General features: G+C 42.2%; 4 protein-coding genes across 5 annotated transcripts; 3 read left to right on the top strand and 1 right to left on the bottom strand.

Moving 5' to 3' along the window:
• Positions 1–73: 73 nt before the first annotated feature.
• On the bottom strand, positions 74–5,739 carry dnajb12a (DnaJ heat shock protein family (Hsp40) member B12a). Of its 2 annotated transcripts, none has more exons than XM_035171874.2 (9): positions 5,548–5,739; positions 5,020–5,197; positions 4,609–4,754; positions 4,350–4,520; positions 3,099–3,178; positions 2,901–3,010; positions 2,636–2,808; positions 1,873–2,015; positions 74–1,092 (listed from the first exon to the last, which is right to left on the bottom strand). In XM_035171874.2, the coding sequence occupies exons 1-8, from the start codon at positions 5,678–5,680 to the stop codon at positions 1,894–1,896; spliced, it is 1,113 nt and encodes a 370-aa protein (XP_035027765.1). In that variant the 5' UTR covers positions 5,681–5,739; the 3' UTR covers positions 74–1,092; positions 1,873–1,893. The 2 variants fall into 2 exon arrangements, with proteins under 2 accessions (XP_035027765.1, XP_035027766.1); XM_035171875.1 differs by lacking the exon at positions 5,548–5,739 and adding an exon at positions 5,299–5,387.
• Positions 5,740–5,868: 129 nt separating this feature from the next.
• trmt2b (tRNA methyltransferase 2 homolog B) lies at positions 5,869–9,539 on the top strand. The gene is made up of 2 exons (XM_035171873.2): positions 5,869–6,733; positions 7,671–9,539. The coding sequence occupies exons 1-2, from the start codon at positions 5,894–5,896 to the stop codon at positions 8,289–8,291; spliced, it is 1,461 nt and encodes a 486-aa protein (XP_035027764.1). The 5' UTR covers positions 5,869–5,893; the 3' UTR covers positions 8,292–9,539.
• A 246-nt stretch (positions 9,540–9,785) lies between these two features.
• Positions 9,786–17,985, top strand: scdb (stearoyl-CoA desaturase b). The gene is made up of 6 exons (XM_035171877.2): positions 9,786–9,909; positions 11,847–12,134; positions 12,970–13,100; positions 13,440–13,645; positions 14,902–15,134; positions 16,222–17,985. Exons 2-6 carry the CDS (start codon positions 11,873–11,875, stop codon positions 16,419–16,421), a joined length of 1,032 nt encoding a protein of 343 aa, XP_035027768.1. The 5' UTR covers positions 9,786–9,909; positions 11,847–11,872; the 3' UTR covers positions 16,422–17,985.
• Positions 17,986–22,394: 4,409 nt separating this feature from the next.
• Positions 22,395–27,907, top strand: wnt8b (wingless-type MMTV integration site family, member 8b). Its single transcript, XM_035172783.2, has 6 exons — positions 22,395–22,534; positions 23,434–23,467; positions 24,471–24,609; positions 25,196–25,321; positions 25,420–25,562; positions 26,722–27,907. The coding sequence occupies exons 1-6, from the start codon at positions 22,464–22,466 to the stop codon at positions 27,289–27,291; spliced, it is 1,083 nt and encodes a 360-aa protein (XP_035028674.1). The 5' UTR covers positions 22,395–22,463; the 3' UTR covers positions 27,292–27,907.

Here is a 27,907-nt window from a genome sequence, read left to right as displayed (position 1 = left end):
ACAGCCGACATTTTTGCAAACATGCTCCGTGCTACAATGTAAAAGAAAGAGAAAAAAAAATCAAAATTCCCCCTTAATCTGCATCACAATTTAATGGTTTCTTCCCAGGACCAGGTGTCATTTCCCCATCAAGTTCGGTGGAAATCAATTTATAAGTTTCTGCATAATTCTGCTAACAAGTTAACACAGACACAGCTGAAAACATATCATGTCTTGGTTAATAACAATTAGTATGTTATTTGTTATTTGCATTGACAGAACAGTATCAACAGCACAGTCATAAAATTGGCTGTGTGTAGTACACATGGTGTCTGCTTTAACTATACTTAATTTTTCTATTAACACACTTTAGATTCAAAGATGCAGTATGAATTTGGGACGAGCACATCAGCTCATTGTAAAAGTACATGTGTGTGTGTGTGTGTTTGTGTGTGCGTGTGCCTGAATGTTTTACAGAAAAGATATGCACCCATCAATCATTGAAGAAATTTAATTTAAAGAAACCTTTGTACAATTTTAGCTTGTTAATTTAATAAATATGGTTTAGTTTTATTTGTGCAATGATTTTCAATACTCAATGATCCAACAGACTACAAGCGAATCCACATAACATTATAGTATATGATATTAACTTCAATAAACCCTGAACTGTTAAAAGTAAAATGAATATTTACATAGGTAAGAACTATAAAAATTACACACGCTCCTTGTGAGTGGCTCAGACGTCTGTCTATGAGAAGGCCATGAGGTTTCTCAAAATGTTTAAGGAAAACAAAAAAAGATCTGGACAGAGAAAACTAAACTTAGCAGCTTCGTTACTGTTCAAATATGCTCTTACTTTTCCACGGATGCCCAGTGAACTCTCGCCACCCCGAAGACACTAGAGTAAGAAAATGTCAGCAGTCAACTCAAAGCTTCTCACAGTTCTACAGGAAGTCAATCTACAGCGAGTTGCAGAGAGGTTCCCTGATGAGGTCTGTCGCCCACTGCACATAAGGCATGTTTGATTCTCTTGGTTTTGCCGCAGAAATATGCTTCAATCTGAGTGGGCTCCGACCAATTTCTTCTAATTAGATTCAAGTACAGAGGAACCTGAGGAAAACAAAGGAATCAGGGATTATTATGCAGCAATCACTTTCCACAGGATAAACTTTTACTACATGTGAATACAAGACACCAAATCAATTATTCAATCATTACCACTATCACTTGTGCAATGTTCTGTATCAGTGGAGCAGCTATAAGATGAAATTGATCACTTGATTTTGCATGTTTGATCCACTCAACTACAACTTTTACTATTCTTACATCTCATATAACGGATTTCATTTCATACACATTTTTTAAATACACTCCCTACATACAGGTGGCTAAGAGTTTTTGTTCGGTGTAAAACCTGCAGAGACTTGACCCTTGCTCGACCCTTGGATTATAGGTAATCCATCACAGTGACCCATCAGTTGCCTCTATTGATCCGTCTTTATTGGTCAAAGTTCTGTCATCACATGGTAATGCAGTTGTGAGCGGGGCCTGTGTTAAAAGCTCTCCTTGTGGTTGCAGTAAAAAGTTTGTGGGAAACTCCAGACATCTGAGACAGCAGCACAGCTGCCTCTCGAGCATCAGCTGTCAGTCGATAGGACGAAAATAAATATATATATGCGCTGTAATGGCTTAAAATGAATGGCGACAGTGGCCTGCAGCGTTGACAATCAATGCAAAAATATGCGCTCTGGAGAAACTATCAACAGTTATGAAGTGAGTGTCTGTATCTGTAGATGGTGGGATAAAACATGCAAAACACCAAAGTCGTTGCAGGTCATTTACTGTGCATATTAGCAACTCTAATGTCCCTGTGATGTTCGTGCAACTTACCCATGTATGTGCAAGTGGTTTCTAGCCATCCAATAGGACCTGAATGTCTGATAGTCTGGAACAGCTGGGCGTCCCCATTCTCTGCGCCCTTTGGTACAACTCTGAATCCCCAAAGTAACGAGCACGGTACAGTAAGCCTTCCTCTGAAAGCACAAGAGGACAGCAAGTCAGTTAGCAACACTGGGCTTCAGTCAACTACTCTTAAAAACAAGATACCATAATAGAATAACAATAATGAACTTTTAAAAACAGATTTACTAACTCATATAAAGGTTGAAATAGGATAATAACTTTTCAGGACTAAGTCAAGATCAGGGAATAAAATAATAAAGAAATAAAACATTAAAATACCACATTAAAACAATAAAACTAACATAACAGATGACGTGTAGGTAATAAAAATGGCGTACCAGGATTAGTAAAATGTTTTTTAGAGATAAGTTTTAGGAGCAGATTTAATGTCACTGATTCTCCAGAAAGATGCGTCATTGCATTCCAACAATCAGTTAAAAAGCAAAGTCAGCAAAGAAAACCAGCTGAAATACAGGTGGTGTACTATACTATGCAGCTGCATTACTTTAGCCTGGAGCTGAGATAATTTATTGAATTATTAATCAATCAGTAGTAAATTATTCTGCATCAATTTTAAAGCTGATTTGTTTTAGCCAGCTTTAAAGGCTTAAAAATGTAAAATCAGGAGAATCACCAGAAGATTAATTGAAAATTAAAATAAGTGTGATGTGCAGCGTTTCTGTGAACTCACTCTGCTGCTTCTCCTTCCAACAGTTGTTTCTAAGGTTGGAGATATAGTCATCTTCTACACTTCTCTCCAAATTCTTCATGTTATTCCCCGAATATTCTTCATTGAAACGCTCTCCCACGTAAAAAGGCACCTTCAGGTGGGATGTATGCCTTTTGTGAATGTGTCCAGCTGATCTAAGGCAAGGAGGAGATACAACAACAGAGTGAGAGACGTCGATGCATTTCCACACGGACTCAGAAAGCATTAGGATTGTTGTGCCACTTACGGGCGGTAGCTAAGGCTGTAAGGAGGCTGGGTAACCATCATCTGGCTGAGAGCAGAAACAATGATAAGGATTAAGATGGGCATCAGCTGGACAAAGAGTGCCAGTCCTCCCTGTCCAGAGAGAAGAAAAAAAGAGAAGTGAGTATTCTCAGCTGGTATCAAATTCAAGTGTGACTGAAATATTAAAGACAGGACTTACATCTCTCTGTTGTTCTCGTCTTTCTTGTCTGTTATGATGTGCAAAATGCATTCTTCCGTTTCTGTAAACGTGTACGTTACCTAAAATGAATGTAAGAAAATAAAAAAATTAAAATTATAAACAGTCACAAAGCAGAGTTGAGACTAAGCTATCGGAGGAGATCAGAACGCTTTTAGTCAATTCAATTATAACGATCACATCGTCGAACAAAGGCCTTGTTAAGAACTGGTATAAACACGTGGCTCAGGTGTTTGATGACAAGTGGAAAACTTTAAGTTCAGCTGTGAATGCACCCAAGACACATTTGAGCTCTGATCACTCAGACCAAATTTCAGAGGTTGTATGGGCCACATTCTTTTAGCAGTGTGACCAAAAATGTGTCATGGGCCCCATTTAAAGGTTAGCCTAATAGGTTGATGTCCTCTGACCCGCTAAAGTTTCATAATGCATCAAAAGTATTTTATGTAGTATTGTTTTAAATCATGCCTGTGTTTATTTGCATATAAAGTGGGGAAGTGAGATCCTATCACACGTGGTCACTTGAGACATGCATGGTGACACATACGAGGTGTGAACTGAAGTACTTAGAGTTGTCCACTTGTCATCGTATCACTCGAGACTGATGTTTGTACCAAGTCTGATCAGTGCCAGAGGGAACAAAGTATTTCAATGAGTATATTTACAGGCAGAATTTTATTTCTAACGAGGCTGGTGAAGCATGTAACCTACATCGAATGATCCATTCTCAAGACATTGGTTTCCGCCAAATAGTATATATATCACATTATATAGCAGTGCAATGAATGTAGTAATTACAGCTGAAATAACTGAAGTCTGCATTTTCATTTTATCACACAGAGACAAACAAAACAAGCAACAAAGCACAATGATGCACAATATGCTTATAAAATATTAAATAGATAATTACTGCTGGAAGTTGCACTGAGCTTTGCTTTGCACTGGCATCAGCTGGTATTGTTTGGCTTGTGGAACAGAAGGTGTGGTTGAAAATGAGGCTGAACAGCCAGTCAGACAGCTACCTAAGATCACATCAGTCTCAGAGCTGAGTAAAGCTAGCGTTTCGAGACAACGCACAATAACCACCAGTGATGGCGACACAAGGTCCAATGACTGCTGATGGCCAACTGATGGCTTTGAGTGGCTCACCCTCTTGTCAAATGGGTTTGTCAGGCATGTAAACCAAAAATACAAGATTCCAACAGACACAGCGTTCACCTGGCCTCTACTTACTTGACGGGAAGCCTCCACCGAAGAACATGTTGAAGAGGTCCTCAGGTGAAATGTCTGCTTCAAAATCACGCTGGTGTCTCTGTCTGGTTGGATGTGATCGTTCCTCTCCATACTGGTCATATTGCTTTCGTTTCTCAGTGTTGCTCAGTACGGCGTAGGCATTACCAATAGCTGAAAGAGACACACACAAATGTCCACTTATTAAAATGACATTTACATGTCCCCCATAGAACAGCAGCCGAGAGAACTTTTAATTTACCTTTAAATGCCTCCGTGGCTCCAGGTGCATGATTTTTGTCTGGGTGAAATTTCAAGGCCAGCTTCCTGTAAGCCTTTTTAAGATCCTCTTCAGAGGCTGTCTTTTCAACTCCCAGAGTTTGGTAATAATCTTTACAGCTCTTAATTCTGCAACAAAAAATAGTGATCAGATATGGTTAGACTCTAACCGCTAAGAGGATTGTGGGGAAAACAAACAAATAAATACAAATATTCACCGTGGCAACGAGAAAACAACATATAATCACATTGGAGAAGCAGAATCATGATTAGGTTTTGAGTTTTTCTTGGAGTAATACCCTGCAGACTGCCCATGATGCAAGTAATAGACTAATTGTCGTAGTTTTAGCACTGAGTAGAGAACACAACAGGACAGATCCACATGTGCACTGACTTTCTGACAGCCTCGAGCTGCTCTGCAGTGAAGGGTTTGGCCGAGTCTGTGGCCCCCGGTGCGGACCCATCCGGCTGCTCTCCGTGGCCGCGGTGCCTCATAGCGGGCCCGTCTCCGTTCACAGGGCCGCCGTTCTCCTCTGGAGGCTTCCCATTCTGCTCTAACGACTCCAACAAGTCTGGAAAGAAAGTGCAGCCACGTTAGTCAAGGATAACAGTCGCGTATGTGTTTACCAGGCAGTTAGCACAGCGAGCTAAAGGCTAGCAGCGTAGCGGCTACCGAGGACGTCGAGGCTGAAATGTGAACTACGAATAAGCAAAAGCTGTTTAAAGCCAGTGGGTAACCAAATATATCAAGATGGACAGTGGTGGCTGGAGTCTGAGAAAACTACAAATACCAGCATCGGTCGGGGGCAGGTGGTGTGACGGTTAAGACGGTTATGCTAACGTTAGCTAATTTGGCTTCAGAGCCATGGCCCACCGTCAGACACACAAACCACCGCAGAAAACACACGTTTATTCGACGTACTTTTGGCTCGATCCGTGGGAAACAGGCGCTGCGCCTTCTCCAGGAACTTCCTGGCTTTGTCTGGTTGATTGTTGCCGATCGCGTTCAGGGCTATTTTGATGCACCGATCGGCTTCGTCCTTGTTTGAGTCCATCGCGACACAGCGGAAATGTTTACTTGCCTCGGGTCGCAGCGAAGTGACGTCAGGAAGATGTCTTTGTAATTCTACGTCATGAGAAGTGAAACGACTTTACCCTTCAGACCTTTGAAAGCCTCCCAAACCACGCTGGTCGTCCCTGATATTTAAACCAATCTATGTAGATTATATGTTTTTTAAACTTGAATGCGCATTCTCTGACTTTTTAAAATGGTGCTGGCAGCTTCACGCAGCAGGTCAGTCTTTTTTCTCAAATGCAACATTTCGTGTTCACCCAGGACTCCATGTTTGTTGTTTTCAACTGATGACAGTGTTTTAGCTGAGCAGAGGAAACCACAGTCAAAGCCCCAGCAGAGAAAAAGTCAGAAGGAACCTCCCTGTTCGTGGGAGGAGAGGCTGGCGGATGTGGTCACCCCTCTGTGGAGGCTCAGCTACGAGGAGCAACTTGAGCACAAGCAAAACCACCAGCTGAGGATACTGTCTCAGCTCTCCAGGCATCAATCACAGTCCTTCTCCCCGGCGAGAGGTAAACTCAGCTTCCCCGTCCTGTCCATCCTGCCCTCCCCAGTGAGGGACGGCTACCGCAACAAGTCCACGTTTTCTGTCAACAGAGGAGTGGACGGAAACCCAAAGACGGTGGGATTCTACGTGGGCACAGGCCGGCAGGGGAACATCGTCTGCGTCAATGGAGACCACCTGCTCAACATGCCGGAGAAGCACAAGCAAGTGGCCAGATGCTACCAGGACTTCATCCGCCAATCCTCCTTAGAGCCCTGCCTGCAGTTCCACACCGGGGGTCACTGGAGAGAGGTCACAGTGAGGACCAACACGGAGGGCCGCACCATGGCTATAGTCTACTTCCATCCGCAGAGTCTCACTCAAGAGGAGGTGGCGGTCCACAAGGCGGACCTGGTGGGTCACTTCACGCAGGGTCCTGGATCAGTGTGTCAGCTGGATTCACTGTTCTTCCAGGAGAGTAGCATGACTCGCTGCACTCATGAGGAATCCCCCTACCAGCTGCTGCATGGTCAGCCACACATATACGAGGAGGTAATATGGACCAACTGGGCACAATAACACGGAATCTGTGAGGGACTTCTGTAACTTCATAATCTTCATACTCTCTCGTACAGTTAGTTGTTTTTTAATCTTAATACAAATTTAGTTTGTTTAAAGATATTGATACATATATTTTGTTGTCATAGTTTCTAAGTGACATAATCCTGAAGACACAGATTTGAAGAAACAGTTTTCTCATTATCAACAATAAAAATAATACTGGAAAAATTCCTTTTGTAAAAGATACTTACAAATACCTGTTTGAGATGACTTCTAAATGTAAAGTTGGTAGGGATTTAACAATATCAAACCTTGATGTTTGTGCCATAGTTTGAGCCGAGTCTTTTTTGGTTTTCAAGTCGACTGACTTTAATGGGAGTCTGCTCTCTCTGGGTTATTATCCTTCTTGATCTAATTAAACAAGCATAACATTAACCACATATTTGATCACTTAATCATGAATGCACCAAAATATGACTCACACAGAGGTGAAACTGAAAATTTGTTTAGCTCAAGAAGCTGCAATTGCTGCTGTGGCAGCATGTTGGGGTATTGTGATTCTGTTGCCCTGTATTGCAATGTGAGATTGTGGATGTTTGTATCACAGTTTCAGAATTGTTACACCCAGAAGGCCGCTCAGAGAGCACCTTCCTCTGCCAAGGCTAACGCCCTATCTGGCCATGTTGAAGAAAGTAAAAATTCTTGAATCCGCACCCAAATTCAATGACTTCTTACAGGGGTTATTCCCCACCCCTCCACAAGATTTTATGTTAATCAGTTCAGTAGGTTTTGAGTAATCCTGCTGACAGAAAGACAGACGACAATGAAAACATAATCTGCTTGGCTGAGTAAGAATTTGGGGAGAGTAGTAAGTATTGACTTTAAGATCTTTTTAAATTTCTGATCCTATGTCTTTTGTCATTCACAGGTGCTGGGATTCAAGTTCCGCATCTCTGCTGATGCCTTTTTCCAAGTGAACCAGGCGGCTGCTGAGGTGCTCTATGGCACAGTGAGAGACCTGTGTGTCCCAAACACAGAGGAAGGCAGAGAAAGAAGGAAAGTTGGTGCTAATCTTCTAGACGTGTGCTGTGGGACAGGTGCTATTGGTATTACCATATCATCCAGAGTGGACAAAGTTATTGGTATAGAGCTCATAGAACAGGCAGTGGAAGATGCAAGACACAACGCAGCTTTCAATAACGTCCTGAACTGTGAGTTTATTCCTGGTAAGGCAGAGGTGGTGCTACCTGGACTCATGTCACAGCTGAGCTCCACAGGTGGAGGCCTCACAGCTGTGGTAAACCCTGCTCGGGCTGGCCTGCACCCCAGAGTGGTCCGAGCGTTACGAAACCAGCCTTCTATCCGCCGTCTGGTCTACGTCTCCTGTAAACCACATGGAGAGGCTATGAGGAACTTCAGGGAGCTTTGCTGTGAACCTGACATGCAGAAGAAACTCACAGGAGACGCGTTCTCTCCTACTCTGGCTGTACCTGTGGACATGTTCCCACACACTCCTCACTGTGAACTGGTGCTCCTTTTTGAGCGGTAGCAAATGTGTCACACTCAAAGGTTTAACGGGTTTAATCTTTCACCAACATCGCTGCTTTAGAAGGAGAACACGGGGTTGAATAATGATTTACATTTGCTAGATGATAATAGAGGTGTTTGTAACCACCACTATCTATACACAGGGGTGTTTTTTTACTTGATTAAACATCCTTTCAGGGCTCTGTGGTACCACTGATTATTACCTCTGCTAAGAAGGTTATGTTTTCATCTTTACCATTTATTTGTTTGTCAGCAGGACTATGAGAAAAACCACTGAATAGATTTCTATGAATCTTGGTGCAAGGACAGGACATGGGCATAGAAATAAACCATTTCATCTTGGGCAGATCCAATAGTTTTATAGTTATAGAATAGTTTTTCACTTTCTTTAGCATTTTGAGATATGTCTATGTGAGATACATTTTCATAAATTTCCCAGGGAATAATTCTCCTATTGTCTTTCCCCATTTCACACTTGCACGGTCCTGTCAATAAAGGCAAAAAGGGCCAAACATATATGTGAGTGCAATTTGGTGCAGCTTGAATTTAAGTGGAGGACGTGGAGGTGTGCGCTCATTTCCGTTTATCTGTTACGGACTTTTTTTCATTAACCATTTACACTATACAATCTCTTACACTGTCTTTATCTGAGGCTATCACATTAGATTTATTACATTGTACTATAAACTGTGCACAATCTCTGTTAGAACTGCCGCTTTGTCTGCCCTGCAGTAGCTGTGTTTGTGCAATAGGTGGTGTCATTACTGCCTCTTTGCCTCCATCCCTCAAGGAAACTGGGTGAAAACAGCTGTTGCACAAGCCCCTTGTTTGTCCATCCCATTCATATCAGTTCACTAAAGTTCAGAACATGGTGTGTGAACAGTCTAACCGTTAGTGGTCACCATCGTTTAAGTGTGGTCATACATTACGACAGTGCTCGAAGATTGGATGTTCTTTTATCTCCTTGCGTGAAGTAATGGGATGATTATGCTTAAATCATCCTGGCAGTGCCAGGGTAAACACTCAGTCAGGGAACTGAACTATAATAGCCCCACAACAGCTGCCAGGGTGCCTGGGTAAATAAATGTCACCAGGCTTGTGCTTTAGTACAATTAACTTCTGCTCTGGAAAACTTTTTCACAAGTGAATATAAAAATATATATGTATGTATATATATATATATTTTCACAAAACAATCATGTGGTGTTATGTCCTTAAGAAAATAAAATCTAAACTTTGTTAAATCATGGCTTCAAAGTGCTGTCCCACTTATTTCAGGTTTAATGGGTACAAATGTCAACGTTGCCTGACATCATGGTGTCTGCAACCTCTTGCACTATTTCATCAGAAGAGTGGAGACGATCATATAAATGATTGGGTAACAGTATCCCTCTTATGATAAGACTGATGATAAAAAACTGAGGGTGGTAAACATCAGTTAAGCGAACAGCCAATGGAAATTCAGAGCCTGTGACATCAATTTCCCCTTCGAGCATTTGCTTTAAAACAGACCCCGGAATAGGAAAAAGCGAGAATTTCAGAAACCGGGGATCAACTCGACACATCTTTATTTTTCATCTTTATCTACATTCTTCTGTAAGGAAACAGCACAGTGCACAGTGAGTATAAAATTAGCCATATTTTATTCTTTTAAAGAGACTTTATAAGCTGATTTTAGTTTAAAAGTTTAAAACTTGTATTAGTCAAATTGTATGTGTCACTGATGTTTGAGCACTTCACACCCCTTTATGATGAGTCATTACTGTCATAATGCTCTGCTGTGTGTTGCTGTGCAGCTGCTGTGTGGTACATGAAGGCATCACTGTTAAGCACTGCACCTGTGGGGGTGCACACATGGCCAGATTAACCTCCCAGGGGGCCCTGGGGCAAAAGTTAGTTGGGTCCCCATTGACCCCCATAGTATAGCTTACATGGCTGTTTCATTATTCCCCTCAAGCAGAAACCAACCAGTGATCTGTGGTACTCTGTTAGAAAAAGAATTGGCAACAATCTTGGTTATTGATTAATAGTTTAACTAATTATTGAATTACATAAAATGCCAACAACTCAATGCCAATTGCAGCTTTTCGTGTGAATAGTTGCAACTTTCTCCAGCTTTATTAGACAGTAAACTCAAGAGATTTGTGTCTTTGACTTGTAGGACAATAAAATCTATTTCAATATATTGTCTAACAAATGTGAGGTATTCATGTCTAACAAATGTCTGGGCTTTGGGGGCCGCTGAGGGTCTTTGGCAAAGTGTGTAAAGTGGAAGTCAAACACAAGAGACGGTGGTCTATCATGATCATAGGGATGGGCGATAAAACAATATCGGTATTCACAATATAATTTTCATTGATAGCAATATAACGGAAGTCCAGTAGGCTTATATATATCGTTATGTTGCTTATGCATTGTGCAAGCACTGTGAGGACGTATAACAAATAATTCATCTACCTCAGATGTGTTTTTTCGAACTTACAATAATGTGCCATTTATCACGATAATTATTAATATGCAATTTTTTAAATCCTGAAATGATGTTTGACCATATCGTCCAACATTACATATAACACTGGTTTGAGCCAATAAGAATCCAATGGTACAATACATGTCTAATATCTTTTTTAAGACATTTTTCCTAACTTCTTATCTTACATAACTAAGTAGAAATGTAAAACAAATAGGGCATACTGAACATGACAAGCTCCCATGAATTATTTTTATCTCGTAAGGGATCAGTGAAAAGTTTCCAGATTCAGACATTACAAATGATCATTATATGTGTTTTTTATCTGTTGACATGGTGAACATATTTTCAATACATAACATAACATAATATCTTTACGATAAGTCTGTTGTTCTCTTGAAGTAGAAATGTAAAAAAAAGAGGCTATATCATACTGAACATGAGGCATGTAGAGGGTCAGATAAAAAGTTTCCAGATTCAGCATTTAAAATGAACACGATATATCGGTATTATATGTTGACATGGTGAAAATGTTTTTTAATTCATGTCTAAATTCTCTCTAACATATTTCTCATGTGGTATTCTCTTACATAACTATAAAAAAATGTAACGGAATAGTCACAATTTTCCAAGGGGAATGAATGAATACATAGGGCGGGGTGAAACATGATTATTATAATGTTGACATGGTGAAAATATTTGTATACAAGTCTAAAGTATTTCAGATATTTCTCTTGTGTTTTCTCAAACTGAACATGAGGGATCTGAATGTTTTCTGGTGGTGATGGTGGCGGTGGTGGTTGGGGGGGGGGGTCCTTGGCTGAGATACTTAATAGTTTATGTCATCATGGAATAATAACTCGTGTTTTCAGCCTGTACTTGGCTCAGGGCGCTGCAGCTGCATAGCGGAACTGCGAAGTACAGCATGTACTCAGCCAGCCGCCGTACCTCCCCCTCTCTCTCTCTCTCGCTCTCGCTCTCTCTCTCTGCCTCTCCCCCTGCTCTCCGCTCTTGCATCCTGCTGTGCGCATTAATCTCACCAACTTCTCCCCGTCTTTTCTCTCCCCCTCTGCGCTCCTCACACAGGAAAACCTCCCCTCAGCCCCCCGAAAATGACCGAGACGGAAACCAGGGAACGCCAGCAGCACCGCGGCGGCGACAAGCAGCAGAACGGCGACGCCGTGGCAGAATTACCGACGACGACGACGGCGACGGCGGATGATGTTTTCGACGACACCTACAAGGAGAAAGAGGGACCCAAACCTCCGAGGATGCTGGTGTGGAGAAACATCATCCTCATGACGCTGCTGCACACCGGCGCACTTTACGGACTCGTCCTCCTTCCCTCCGCCTCGGCGCCAACTCTCGCCTGGAGTGAGTATTGTGGCGCACACGATGTTTCAGCCTCCGCAGCTGGGTTTTCTCTGGTGCCTACAGGCCACAGGCAGAGGACAGAATGTGCTGATGTTGTGAGATCACTGCTAATACAGTACACACCGCTCGAGGGGTCATGCCACTGGGAATAATGGAGAATGCGTCACCCTTGGCCTTGTGATTTTCATTATAGGCGTCCACGCTTGTGTAAACCTGCCAATCTATGACATCCTTTTCATGTATTTAAGAGCCCTGACATGTAGCTGCGTGTAAACTACTTGTTGGGCCGTCAGAAGTATGTGGCTTTCGCTCTTTGCTAAATAATTAGTGTTTTTTGTGTTCTGTTTAAACTTATGTAAAGGCATGACTCAGATTCGTGAACAGTCCCAACTTTGTGTCCACTCTGTTGCTGCATAATTTTTCCCCTCTCATTGCAATGCTGAGCTGCATATTATTTCACCAGGGGGAAGACAAAGCACAATCAGCCTTCCCATAGACATCCCATTGTGAGGCTGCATGCATGGCACCACAACAGAATGCTCTCTGCCAGCCCAGAAGCCCCCGCTTCTCAAATCCTGTGTCGTCTTGTCTGGGGCCTCGCATAGTCAACACATTCAGCGTGTGTTTTTGAGAGGAGCAAAACAAAATCGAGAGGGCAGAGCTGCCCCTGCGCCGTCCCATCTCCGCACACACGTGACTTTTCTCACAGTCCTCCTGGGTAGTAATGGAAAGAACTTGGCGTCCTAGTGACTCTGCCCCTCGGGGGGTGTAAAAGTAATCTCACGGTAGTGGTGACACTTCCTGCTTAACATTTCCACCTCTCTCTTCCTTCCAGCGGTAGTGTGCTACCTCCTCAGTGCCCTCGGCGTGACTGCCGGCGCACACAGATTATGGAGCCACAAATCCTACAAGGCTTCATTCCCCCTGCGAGTCTTCCTCGCCCTCGCCAACTCGATGTCCTTTCAGGTAAAGTTAAAGAGTCAAATAATCCACCACCTCCTCTGTGCAGAATGATGCATGTGCAGGGTTTGACCACATGAGGCTGTTGCTATGTTCATATGTTGAAAGTTTCACAAGTCTAAACACATTATAGACGAAGTATAGCAAGTGTCTTCTTGCCCCATACATGTTATCAAAGATGCCAGGAGGGGATTTATTGATTGATGTCAATAAAATGATGTAATCTGAGCCGTAAACATTTATTGTTTTGTTTCCACATGATTCCTGACCTTAATCTGATTGTGCATACCAGGGGTGCCTCATATAATCCTCTATATCTCTGCCTGTGTCTGTCCCTGTGAGCAGAATGACATATACGAGTGGGCGAGGGATCACCGCGTCCACCACAAGTACTCAGAGACAGATGCGGACCCCCACAATGCCCTGCGGGGATTCTTCTTCTCCCACATCGGATGGCTGCTGGTTCGCAAGCATCCCGACGTCATCGAAAAGGGAAAGAAGCTGGAGCTGTTGGACCTGAAGGCAGATGAAGTGGTTATGTTTCAGAGACGGTGAGCACACATACCTACAGACATTATATTTTTATGTAGATTTACTGGATTCACAGGTTCTGCAAACATGTTTATTCCGGGTAAACAAAACATGGCAAACATTCATACTATCTACATCATGTCTTTCTTCAGCGTATGGTAAAACTCTCCTTTATAGATCTGTGTTAAAAATCATTGAGGTCATAGAACTAAAAACCAATCGGAAAAGAACAATCATCATTAACGATTAGGATGTCATTGACTGTATATCTGTTATCAGACATGCTCTAAAGTCCAGATATGTTTGACATTATTCAGAGGAGCCCTATGTGAACATGCAAATGTCCCAATCAGTTGCTCTGGACATTTTACTGAACTTTCACTACCAACCAACTTGTAAATGTCAGTGAGCCCATGAGAGAATACAGCAGGAAAATGTCAGAAAACTTCACAGCAAGTGAGTGGGCGTGTCGATGACGCAGCACACACAACACTAAAAAAAACTAAATAACAAAGTGAATACAAGTATCCCAGGATGAAATAGAGATGCCACACACATAGAAGATGCCGGCAAAGATGTCGATTTGGAAATACAAAGAGATTTGAGAGCTTCTGGTGACAAGGGCTGATGCTGGTGCTTGGATGTTCACATCTTTCCCTCCTAAAGTGATGTATGAATATCAAATTCCTCAATTAGCAGTGAAGGTTGATATTGAATATATCATTCATGACCTATAGTTGCATGTACATTTATTTCCGGGGTTTGCAAGTGGCTGACTAGTAGTCACTTCCCCTCTAGCTCAGACAGGATGTGGTCGTGTGGCTCATACGGGCCAGAGGTGCCTCGCAGTGACAGATCCAGCGATAAGGGACGTTTCTAGGGAGTGAATCACAGCGTGCTCACGCAGCGTCCACTCGCTGGTCATTTGTCAAACTTTCTACTCGTCTCTGGAAGCGGTCCCAGTTTTTCATTTGTGCTCTAAGGCAAAGGGGATTACCATTGGCATGAGTGACCCAATCAAAGGCCCTGTCAACTGTGTACAGTGAACTGATGTACATAACTGTGTTACCATGTTTATAATCACTCCCATAACAACGAAGGATTAAAAAACTGGTCTCTGATGGGACGCGTGTCTACAGATGTTGATGTTGCTTTTTGGGTCAAATTGTGCAAATCACACAATGAGGAGCAACGTTTAGTGTTTTCTGGTGTTTTTCTGGTTTGATTTAAAAAAGATACGAGAAGTGAGGATGGATGGTTGTTCTCTTGTTTACAGTCACTACAAGCTCTCTGTGTTGCTCCTCTGCTTCGTCGTGCCCACCGTGGTGCCCTGGTACTTCTGGGGTGAATCCTTGTCCGTGGCATACTTCGTCCCCGGGCTCCTGAGATACGCCGTTGTGCTCAACGCTACCTGGCTGGTCAACAGCGCTGCACATTTATGGGGCAACAGGCCTTACGACACCACCATCAACCCGAGGGAAAACCCGCTCGTTGCTTTCAGCGCCATGGGTAAGGAAACAGCATACTGATGACCTACTTATCCTACAGTTTTAGCTGCATTCAAGTTTGTGTAATTTTGTGTGTCATTTGTTGGTTCTTTGTTTTTACTTAAACATTTTGAGGTGTTTAGTGTTCAGGCTCTGTATTAATAATTATAATAAGTCACTTTTAGACGTGGATGTTGATGTAATTTTCAGTACGTTTGTGTCGGAAGAGTTAAAACGTTCTTTTTTGTGGTGACTGGTGACACCGTGACGCGGCGAATGTCATCAACTTTGTTATAAATAACTTTAAATAAAACAAGTACAAACAAATATATAGAACCTGAATTAAGAATAAATACATATTTTTCTTTATTTAAAATATAAACATAAATGCACATCTTTTCTGCGTTGTTTATTCCGTAAAATAAAGGTGAAACAACAGCAAACATAAACGCCAATACCGGTATGTTTGTGGAGCATCTTTCAGAAAAAGTATTGGAAGTATTTTCCACCTAAATTCTCATATGAAAGTTTCTGATGATATCCGAACATCCAGATACACAAAAACCGCCATCAGGATTGTTTTCTACTTGGTGCAGGAGGTGGGAATCAGTCGTTTGAACATAGTCAGAATGTCATTGTAATGTGGGGAAAACGCTGCACCAACGTTTTAGACTTAATCCCAAAGAGCCCTGAATAAACTCTTACATATTACCTGTGTTGGTTACAGGGCCTTACTGTAGGTCTCGCTGGGATTCACAGCTTTTCAGTGAAGTCTTTATATAGGAACATCTTTTCTGTAACCATGACAACCATGCAGTGTGATAATGATTACACAGATTCATTCAGCAGATCTGATTAGGATGGTTTGTAAATGTCATCATGTGACAGTCAGCCTGTAAGGTTTTCCCATCTAAAAATAAGTCTCCACTTTGGCCTCCATTACATGGTGTTTGTCTCCAGCAGACATTTCATGTGTTTTAAACTACTGTACATTCACCATATCACAATAATTCTCCTCATTATAAAGTATATTACATTTTTACATAATATCATATTACATGTATATTATACCCTTGAACCTGTTGACATTTTTTGTGTTTGTTTTACAGGGGAAGGCTTCCACAACTACCATCACACATTCCCCTTTGACTACTCCACCAGCGAGTTCGGCTGCAAGCTCAATCTCACCACTGCCTTCATAGACACCATGTGCTTCCTGGGTCTGGCCAAGGAGTGCAAGAGGGTGTCCAAGGAGATTATCACGGCTCGCGTTCAGCGGACGGGTGACCGCAGCATCAGGAGTGGCTGAGTCCCATTCGCCTGCGAACTCGATTGCAACTGATACCGACATGTCGAACCGAGACAGAACGTAGCCACAGGTATAGCAGCATTTCAGTGGTGGGGTGGTGATTGCCATGCTTCTGATTATAAGTTAAAACTCCTCCTGAGATTAATACTGGCTTCAAAGAGCTATTGACCTTTTTCATAAAATTGTGTGGGTCTCTTATAAGTTTTGAAGTGTCCTCACTGACTATTAGCCACAGCCGGCCCCTTTGGCGGCACGTGCAAGCACAGCTTTTTTTTCACCATAATATCAAAACAGGCACAAAGAGAATGAAGGAGACTAAGTAAGGATTTAAGTCTTCTTTTTGGCAGTGGTAGGACAGACAGCCAAACTGGTCTGTGTGAGCGCTGTGTAAAAGCCGATATTACAGAATAATTTACTGTATCTCTTATTTATTAATGTGCTATTTATTAACAGTCTTTGGCACTTTTTGAGAGCTTTATGAAAATCTTTAACAGTGTGGTGTTTCTACAAGCCAGACTGAGGGCCTTTCACTCTGAACTTCTGTCAGTGCTTTGTCCCATTCCAAAAGGAGTGGAGCTTAATCCTTGTATTTGTCTATTTTTCATTTTCGTTTTTGTAAGCTCGTAGTCTTACTAAAAAGAAGCTGCTATGTTCAAGGCCGATATTTCAAGGGCCCGTTTATCATAGAAGAGTGACCCTGGCTGAAAGTAGGGATGCGTTCACACCCACTGTCTCCAAACTGCCTGAGGGTCTCTTGATGAGGATTGATGAGGAGCGCTCTGGCGTAGCATCGCATATACGTTGAGCCGCCTCACACTTCGTCATTAATCCTCCTCATTCAGATGCTTCTGAACTGAAACACAGAACCAGACTGCTCGCTCTTAATCTGAAGAGACTGAGGTATTTGCATTTATTTTGTATTGGGTTTATATACAGTAAGTTGTTTGATTCCCTCTCCCTCAGATAAGGCCAATGACGCAGGTGTAAGAGGTGAATTTACCTTTTGTGCTCTGTGATATTACTGAAACATGCCAGGACTCTTGACCAAATGCCTTACGAGGGTTGCACATCTGTTTAAGAAAATAAATAAACTAAAAGTGGGAGTTATGAAAAAGAATTAGTGCTTACATTTTCTGTCTGATCTCGGCTGTGTGGTATCTGTTTATAAGGAAAACTTGAAAAACCTGTTGTCCCCTATTTATATTGAAAAAAGAGGGACCTTTCAACAAAACAATGCTTTTGAACTATGATTTCATTTTTCTGTATCAAATACTTTGCTCTTATACAAGAACCAAACTAGTCATGAATATCATTAACAATACTGTTGTAATACTTGTCCAACTTCCTCTTTTACAGAGCAAAGTTTTTTTTTTTTTTACAGTGTTAACTTCTTCAACTTTGAATGCCTTAAAATGGCACAGTTTTTTCAAAGAATGTTTTTGCCCGCAGTATGTGTACAATGAATAAAACCAAATTTTCTACTTGTGTAAAGTATGTTTTGCTGGTTTTGTTGGAATTCTGTAATATTCCTTATTCGTATACTGAATAAAAAAATATGATCATACCCTTTCTATTACATCATTTATCTGGGATGCTGCAACAACAACCTGTACATATAATGGACTATTATTGAAGTATTATAGTAACTACTATAAATAACTATTCAACAAGGTACTTTAGAAACATGTATGACATAAAGAAACATATATGGCATAAAGAATAAAACATGTCATTATCGAAACTTGGTGCTTCGTTATATATTACAGATCATATACACTACCGTTCAAAAGTTTGGTGTCACCCAGACAATTTTGTGTTTTCCATGAAAACTCACACTTTTATTTATCAAATGAGTTGCAAAATGAATAGAAAATATAGTCAAGACATTGACAAGGTTAGAAATAATGATTTTTATTTGAAATATTAATTTTGTTCTTCAAACTTTGCTTTCGTCAAAGAATGCTCCATTTGCAGCAATTACAGCATTGCAAACCTTTGGCATTCTAGCTGTTAATTTGTTGAGGTAATCTGTAGAAATTTCACCCCACGGTTCCTGAAGCACCTCCCACAAGTTGGATTGGCTTGATGGGCACTTCTTGCGTACCATACGGTCAAGCTGCTCCCACAACAGCTCAATGGGGTTGAGATCTGGTGACTGCGCTGGCCACTCCATTACAGACAGCATACCAGCTGCCTGCTTCTTCCCTAAATAGTTCTTGCATAATTTGGAGGTGTGCTTTGGGTCATTGTCCTGTTGTAGGAGGAAATTGGCTCCAATCAAGCGCTGTCCACAGGGTATGGCATGGCGTTGCAAAATGGAGTGATAGCCTTCCTTATTTAAAATCCCTTTTACCTTGTACAAATCTCCCACTTTACCAGCACCAAAGCAGCCCCAGACCATCACATTACCTCCACCATGCTTGACAGATGGCGTCAGGCACTCTTCCAGCATCTTTTCACCTGTTCTGCGTCTCACAAATGTTCGTCTGTGTGATCCAAACACCTCAAACTTTGATTCGTCTGTCCATAACACTATTTTCGAATCTTCCTCTGTCCAATGTCTGTGTTCTTTTGCCCATATCAATCTTTTCTTTTTATTGGCCAGCATCCCGGAGTCGCCTCTTCACTGTAGACGTTGACACTGGCGTTTTGCGGGTACCATTTAAAGAAGCTGCCAGTTGATGACCTGTGAGGCGTCTATTTCTCAAACTAGAGACTCTAATATACTTGTCTTCTTGCTGAGTTGTGCACCGGGGCCTCCCACTTCTCTTTCTACTCTGGTTAGAGCCCGTTTGTGCTGTTCTCTGAAGGGAGTAGTACACACCGTTGTAGGAAATTTTCAGTTTCTTCGCAATTTCTCGCATGGAATAGCCTTCATTTCTAAGAACAAGAATAGACTGGCGAGTTTCACATGAAAGTTCTCTTTTTCTGGCCATTTTGAGAGTATAATCGAACCCACAAATGTGATGCTCCAGATACTCAACTAGCTCAAAGGAAGGCCAGTTTTATAGCTTCTCTCACCAGCAAAACAGTTTTCAGCTGTGCTAACATAATTGCACAAGGGTTTTCAAGGGTTTTCTAATCATCCATTAGTCTTCTAAGGCGATTAGCAAACACAATGTACCATTAGAACACTGGAGTGATAGTTGCTGGAAATGGGCCTCTATACACCTATGTAGATATTTCATTAAAAACCAGACGTTTCCACCTAGAATAGTCATTTACCACATTAACAATGTATAGAGTGTATTTCTGATTAATTTAATGTTATCTTCATTGAAAAAAACAGTGCTTTTCTTTGAAAAATAAGGAAATTTCTAAGTGACCCCAAACTTTTGAACGGTAGTGTATATAATTGCTCACATGTAAAAAGTAATGTTTTCAAACTAAGCAGTGTGACATTTGTTATTTTCAGAAATAAAGTGATAACAGCAGAATTAAATGTAAAAATTAGTTTCATAAGTGAAAAAGCACACAGGCTTATAACCATGTGTAAAAATGTTCCCATAATGCATCACAGTGATGTGTTTTAAGTGATGGTGAATGTCTGTCTACAACATTTTCATAGTGATCAGCCAGACTTGGTCCAACAGGAGTTAAGAATCTCTGAAGATTTGTATCTTTATCTTGCTGATGACATATGAGAGCCACGGCGGCTCCACCTACATGATTGGGATCTACTGTACCTGTGCCGTTCAGGCTCACTTGTCTCACCCTCATCTGACTAGGGCCGTAGCCTTTGCACCTGTGACAACTGCATACTGTACATATTTAAAATGTCTTCAGATATTGTTTCGGACATTCCTTGAGGATTCCTACAGAGCAGATTTCTATAGATACAGCACAGAGTGTGGGGTATTCTGCGGCTTTGTGTGTTCACCTCTGCAAACAGGCTCTTTATCACTTATTTGTGTGTTCAACTCTGCAAACAGGCTCTTCATCACTGTGTGTCTGCATGCTGGGAGCAGCACGGTATCGTCCAACAGGCTGATATCTAAATTTCTTGTCTGCAATAACTAGGGCCTGTAGATCAAATTCATGGCAACTCCCACTGTGTGAGCCTGGCGTCTTCAGAGGAGGAGAAGCAAGGAGAGAAAACCTCCTGCATTTGAAACATCTGTGCACTTGCTCCCTCTGCTGGAGGATCCTTTCACAGTAAATCCACCCAGCCTTCCCAGTGCATCCTCCTTTGTTTTGTGGGAGAACAATACATGTGTTTTGTTTTTTGGCAGAAAACAGTCCGCAGAGCACAGGCACCACAGTGAGTCTGAGCCCAAATACTTTAGCAGCATTGATCCCTGTTGACCCTGTCGGTGACATCAGCTCTGTGTCTATTGGCTGCTGACTGTCAGGCCATCGTCCTCTTCATTTAACACCTCAGTGTGGTCACACAGTCAGCTGGAGCTCGGACGCTCTGCTCTGGTCACTCTCTCACTTGTGCAACATGGACTTGTGAAAATGCATTATGCTGCTGCTGCTGCTGCTGTTGATGTTCACTTTGTCACAACTTCTCATATATATTTTTCCTATATACATGCCCAGGGTCACATTCCTGATCAGGTGATTCCATTTGTGCAAAAGTTAGAAATGCACAAACAACACAAAGCCTGTTGCAAGTTTGCTAGTAGTTATTTCTCACTGGCTGGGCACTTTTTTTTTTAGGTTATCTCCTTAAGCCAAAAACAACAGGATGGACCCCCCCACTTTTGTCTCATTTTACTTGTCATTCCTCTTTAAATCTTAATCCAAAAACATCCCTCAGAACCACCATCACCCCCCTCCTCCTCCTCCCCCTCCTCCAAATCACTTTTGCTCTAATCCTAATTTGCACACAAGACGTTTCCTAAAGGGGGAAAGGGACCTGTGGGTCAGATGGGGTTAGTGGGAAATAACCCTTCATCTCACTGTCAGCTGTATAGGGACCATCTGGATTAGTGATGCAAATGTAGCCTATCATACCTGATCAATGGCTCAGTCCCAATCCTCCTTTTTGTTTTCTGATGGGGGGATTCTCTGACCCTTTAAATTCTGCAGACACAGGCACCTACGGAATTTAAAACATCGAAAAGGTACCTTTTGGATGTTGTTGTTAAATATTGTCTGCAATGAGAAGATTGCAGAACTGCAGGCAATTGCAAAAACGTATGAATAAAACCACCTAAATAATAATAATTAAAAAAAAACATGCACCACCACGGATTATAGCTGTTAGATTGATTATTCATTTGTTATTATATCAATATTATGATTTGATTCCTTATTGTGATAATCATTACACCGCATGAGATAGAAATGCAGTAATGATAGTATTGTAGTCATCATCATCCAATAGTTTCGTAGATCTAGACTCGATATTCTTGATGATTATACGAAGAAACTGTTGCGCATCCACGTGCAGTTCATCTCTCTGTGGAAATCTTTTAGTTTTTTATGCGTAAATCGCTTATTCTGCACATTTAACGCAAATAATTTGACGCCACTCGACACTTCTGGTTCCCTGGCGTCACGCGTCTGAGTGAGGGACAGTCCCCGTGTTTCAGGACGATAAACTGATCCAATCACACTTTTGTTACAGCCATGAATTACTTCCTCTAAAACAAACACACATTTTTCTGGTCCTGTCACAGAGTGTCGTCCTCCTCCACCTAATCCTCATCTGCGTTAGATAACTTAAATAAACTGGATCTCTCTCCTCGGAGCTGCAGAAACTCGGGGGATCAGTGTTACACTTTCCTCTGCGGGATTAAACTGATCTTCCATCCGCCGCTGAATGGAGGCAGGGCAGTCCACGGTTGTCCGGCCCTGAAGGCCCAGGGTGCCCTTTTGATCACTTCACTCTCTCCCCGGTGCAAATACCTCTGATTGGCCCGGAGGCTGAGAAGAGGGAAAATCTTTAATTAAGCAGATAATCTCTCGTTGGGACGAGAGTGGCTCCATTTCACAGCCCCCTCCTCGACTCCTGCAGGCCCACTGCTGAAGTCTGATGCGCAGGGAGCTCAGTTTCCTCTCCATCGTCGGAGCGTCTGGACCTCACCTGGCAGGATGTTCATGCATCTGGAGGTTTTCTACTACATCTTCATTCTCCTGGCTCACACGAAGTCCTGCTGCTGCTGGTAAGTTTGGTTTATTATAGTATATTGTTTGTTTTTAAAACAGCACATCCCTTAATTAGTCTTCATTTTTAACTCCAATATTACCTGGATTGCTTCATTGATTACACCAGCACTAGTTTTTAATAAAGTATTAACCCTTATAGATGGTTTATAAGTGTAACAACCTGTTTTAATATTCTATAAATCAGTTGTACCATTACTAAGACCAACATTTGGCTTTGCATGTTATTAAAACTCATTTGGACTGGTTTTACCATCTACTTGCAATAGGGCTGCACCAAAGTCTATTTATTAACCATCTATCATCACTTAAAACTAGAGACTGGAGGATTTAAACCCATTTATTAATAATTCATTGACATTTTAACAGCCGACTTGATGCCGTATCAGAAAATGAGACACTCAAGAGCTCATGGGACTATAACAACATTTTTCTACATATACATTCCTGCTGCAGTTAGGCTCGTCTCCTGGTTTATTTATTTACTGTTTTACTGATTGGTTGCTCTTTAATTATTAAATCTGTTTATGCCATCCAATGCCGCAGAGCTGCTGAATGGCTTTCCATTGTTCTCAGAGCACAGTGACAATAAAGATCTATCTATATCTGCTTTATTTCCAAATATAAGGGATAAACAGCAGCCAACATCATTGACTTTAATTTAATTTAATTAAGAGTTGATATTATATTTATTTTCCTACTCAGTGTGCTTCAGCTCCTACATTTCTTTACAGTTTTTCCTTCTCTTACGAATGTATAAATATTGCTCAGTAATGTTTGGATGCCCACCGGTGTCACGGTTTAACATGTTACAAAGCGCACTAATGAGAGATGTGAGCGGAGGAATTTGTGAAGCACTCTGAGCTTCCCTGAGTGAATAAGCTGTCTTCTTTTCCAGGTCAGTGAATAATTTCTTGATGACTGGACCCAAGGTAAGCCAACGTTCTTTTGATCTTTTTTTTTTTTTTTTAACCCTGTCCTTTTTTCCGAGAGAGTAGGCGGTGAAACATGGTTTCTGTCTGTGTGGTGTTTTTTGGGGATATTGTCCTTGAGATACCTTAAATCAAGGGCATGGACGAGCTCAGGTATCTGCTCAAATGCAACAATGGATCTGATGATATATCAGTGATGTTCTTGGCCCTTTGTGATTTTTCTTTCCCCCCTCCGTACACTTGACCTTATTCAGCGGCTCATGTGCGGGCTGAATGTGTGAAGAGGCGAGGGAAGCCATGGCTGTAGTGGGTGGTCATCATTAGCGGGTGAGACCCCTGTGAAAGAGGTGGTGCTCCATCTCCCCAACGGCCACTTGAGACATATTAGTTATATTATCGTTCACACAGTCTGGACAAGCAGCAGAGTGGCAGGCGAAAGCCAAGGACAGAGCCCGCGGGTTAGAGAGCTCTCTGCAGTTTAAAAAGTATGAAGATGTCAAGTTTCAATCAGTTAAGATTGTTTTAATGACACTGGAAGTCATTTCAAGTTTTTATCTCAATGTCTGAATTGTTGAGGCCTTTTTTTTATATATATTATCCACGTCTTTAAAAGGAAAGAGGCGAGACATATTTTAAAACCCCCAAAGCATTTGAGTGTCTCTGTCCAAGTCAAAAAAAAACTGTGACAGAGATTTATCTCAAGGTGAAGAGTTAAAAATTTGATACTAGAATGAAGGTATAAATATAAAAGAGGTTAAAAGAAACTTTCATAAGTTGCATGACCCAGGAATGTTCTCATAATTTGTTGCATCCATGACATCTGACTCTTTAAGTGGAATCTAACTTTGAATCTTTAGGTAAATCTTTGTTAAAAGGGTTGTGATGATAATTTTCTTTTCCTACTGTGCTCATATCTGGGTACCAAATCATACCAGAACCACCTCATCTTCCCTAACCTTTTCAGGATGGTGGTTTAATACTTTTCTTGTCTCTGTCCCTGCAGGCGTACCTGATCTACTCCAGCAGTGTGGCGGCGGGCGCTCAGAGTGGCATAGAGGAGTGCAAGTATCAGTTTGCATGGGACCGCTGGAACTGCCCCGAAAGAGCTCTGCAGCTCTCCACGCACAGCAGCCTGCGCAGCGGTAAGTCCCCTGAGATCCACCAGCCTTCAGACATCTCTACATAGCAGCCATACGCTCACAAAGAGAGAGAGACAGAGTTCTGGATGGTAAATAACCAAAGAAGTTTGAGAAAAAAACATCTTGTGAGCCTCAACGTCTTTCAGGCTGCGTGTCCTGTCTCAGGGGGCAGGGTTTTGTTTCCTCCGTGAATGGGAGATGTTTGCTCAGTGAAAACATTCATCAGCCTGTAGAATAGTTACAGTGGCAATGGTCAGAGGCAAATCAAACACGTTAATCCACTGCACAACAACACCAGAACTACTGCCTCTCTTGGCAGCTTATAAAAGAATATGTTGACATTCCCAAGACCAAGAGTCATTGAGTTAGGGAACAAAAAAATCTACTCTAAGTTTAGAAACCTGGATTCATGTTGTTGAACAGAATATGAGAATTCTTTTAAGCCCTTTTATACATGAAAAGTTCACCTAAATACTGCATGTAGTCATCAGTTGTATGCAATTACACTTACTTAGAGGAGATTTTAATATAAAGGATAAAATTCCTGACCAACCTCTGTGTGATAGTTAATAAGTGTCTTTGTTTGCAGCAAATCGGGAGACAGCATTCGTTCACGCCATCAGCTCTGCTGGGGTCATGTACACTTTAACCAGGAACTGCAGCCTCGGAGACTTTGACAACTGTGGCTGCGACGACAGCAGGAATGGACAACGTGGTAAGACGGACGTCTACATGTGTCCCCACTGCCAAATGCTTTAATTTTGAATATCAATGAAAAAACAGAGGTCAATTTATTCATTCACATTTTCCCAGGTGGTCATGGTTGGCTCTGGGGCGGCTGCAGCGACAACGTCGGCTTTGGAGAGGCCATTTCCAAGCAGTTCGTAGATGCGCTGGAGACGGGGCAGGACGCACGGGCAGCCATGAACCTCCACAATAACGAGGCTGGGCGCAAGGTACAGTACATGCTCCCTCCATCAACTTGGCAGTGTGAGACGAGCCCCTCGAATAAGCTGCAGGACGATCATGAGACTTTAGTGGCTTGATTTTGAACCATACAGTATTTAAACGGTGCCTCGTTGGAGATTTTTTGGGGGAATCTCTCCTGGGGCCTCCGACTGATTCCGCTGTGTAAAGCACCTTTTGAATAATTTTTTCCCTGCTTAGAATTACACTGAGTGTGCCACCCAAGCATCCCTTTCACGACGCTATAAGTGAGGTGCCACTCGTTCCCCAATAATAACAGTGTGTTCGGTGTACCAGAAGGGCCTATTTACCAGTGCTGAATGCCCCTTATGACAATACCTCAACTCAAGAATCTCAGGATCACTGGTGCAGGCTTAATTAGAGATCCTGCGGAGCCAGACATTGCACAGCATTCTGTATTATGCTGCTTTTTAAAATAAGTGTTTAGTTTTTATTCTTGCAATAAGGATCCCACATTTATGTTGGTCTTTGTTTGGCCCCGAGGGAGTCTGAGGGGACCACAGGCGTGCAGCTGAAGTGCTCTTTGTTTACGGTGCCTTTGCTCCCCCCCGTCGGGCCCTAGGATCCCCAAGGCACCTGGAGCATCATTGTAACAGAAAAAAATGGGGATAGAATGAGAGAAAAACTCCTTTTTCATTTCTCCACTCAATGGGACCCTCCATTGGGTCTTCTCACACTAGAAAACATGTTGATAATGAACATGCTAAATAAATACTCCTATTTCTTCCTGGGGGACAATGGGGCTCGATGTGAAACTTTGATTCAGCCTCACCTCAACAGAAAGTTCATCCCCTCCTCGCCAAAAGAAAACGCTCCTTTTCAGACGACAGCTCTTTTGTGTCGAGTAAAGTCAGGAAACACGGGGGACGACACAGAAACTCAGCAATGGACCATGAAACTATCATTTCTTCCTTTCAGCGTATTCATCCTTTCTTTACTTAACTGGAAGACTAGAATACTATCAGTTAATCGGACAACACATCAATCAGGACACAATGGACATCCCGGCCTTCACAAACATACTTTTATGCACATTTATACCTACAAACAATCCTTATATATACACATATAAAGGGAGCAAAACATAATATTCTTCAACAAACAATCTCTCTGTTTCTCCCCCTTTAGGCTGTTAAGGGGACCATGCAGAGGACGTGTAAGTGCCACGGTGTGTCGGGAAGCTGCACCACTCAGACCTGCTGGCTGCAGCTGCCAGAGTTCAGGGAGGTGGGCAACTACCTGAAGGAGAAGTACCACAGGGCGCTGAAGGTGGACCTCCTCCGTGGAGCTGGGAACAGCGCGGCCAGCCGAGGGGCCGTCGCCGAGACCTTCAGCTCCATCTCCCGCAAGGAGCTGGTCCACCTGGAGGACTCCCCAGATTACTGCCTGGAGAACCGCACCCTGGGCTTCCCGGGCACAGAGGGCCGCGAGTGCCTCAAGAAGGGCAAGAGCCTGAGCAAATGGGAGAAACGGAGCTGCAAGAGGCTCTGCGGGGAGTGCGGCCTGGCCGTGGAGGAGCGGAAAGCCGAGATGGTGTCGAGCTGCAATTGCAAATTCCACTGGTGCTGCGCGGTGAAGTGTGAGCAGTGCAGAAAGACAGTGACCAAATACTTCTGCGTGAAGAGGGGAGGTCAGAGGGGAAGGAACGAGAGCGCAGGCAGCCGCCGCAAGAACCTCAGACTGAGGAAGAAGCACTAAGCATCTTCATCACCTGCTGTGCCACGACCACTTTCAGACTCTGTGCATGTTCAGATAGTGTGTGTTATGGACAAAAAAAAAAAAAACTTTCTCTTTCTACAACCTTTTATTGCCAGTTTTGTATTAAAAGTTAACAGTGGGCCGCACACAAAGCCACATGAAGCCACGTTTGGAATACATGTATTTAAGATATATTTTTTTATACTTTTTCAACATTTTAAACAGTCACCAAGCATTTGAACATAATTTCTTTAACTTCAACGTTCTCCACAACATGATTTATTTATTTCCATACATAAAGAAAAAAATCTAGGGGGAATAATTAAGCAATTAAGCAGAATTCTTTTTCGAGTGATGGATGATCTGACTTTTGAACATTGACACAATTAGCTTTTAAAAATCCCAATTTTTAAGAATCTGTCGGGTTGTGTTCTCATGAATCGTGCAGCTGATTAATGTCATGTGTCACTGCCAGGCTTTGAATTTATTCAGAAAACATTTCTACATTTTTGGACTCACTATGCTCTCCCACTGCCCTGGCCTTTGCTGCCCTCCTGATGTATTTAATTGTACATAAAATGAAGCACTTTGTACTGTACATTGTTAATTTATTGCA

This window comes from Hippoglossus stenolepis, chromosome 12 (genome assembly GCF_022539355.2).
Source record: "Hippoglossus stenolepis isolate QCI-W04-F060 chromosome 12, HSTE1.2, whole genome shotgun sequence".
Taxonomy (NCBI): Eukaryota; Metazoa; Chordata; class Actinopteri; order Pleuronectiformes; family Pleuronectidae; genus Hippoglossus; species Hippoglossus stenolepis.
This window is presented reverse-complemented; position numbering and strand designations above follow the sequence as displayed.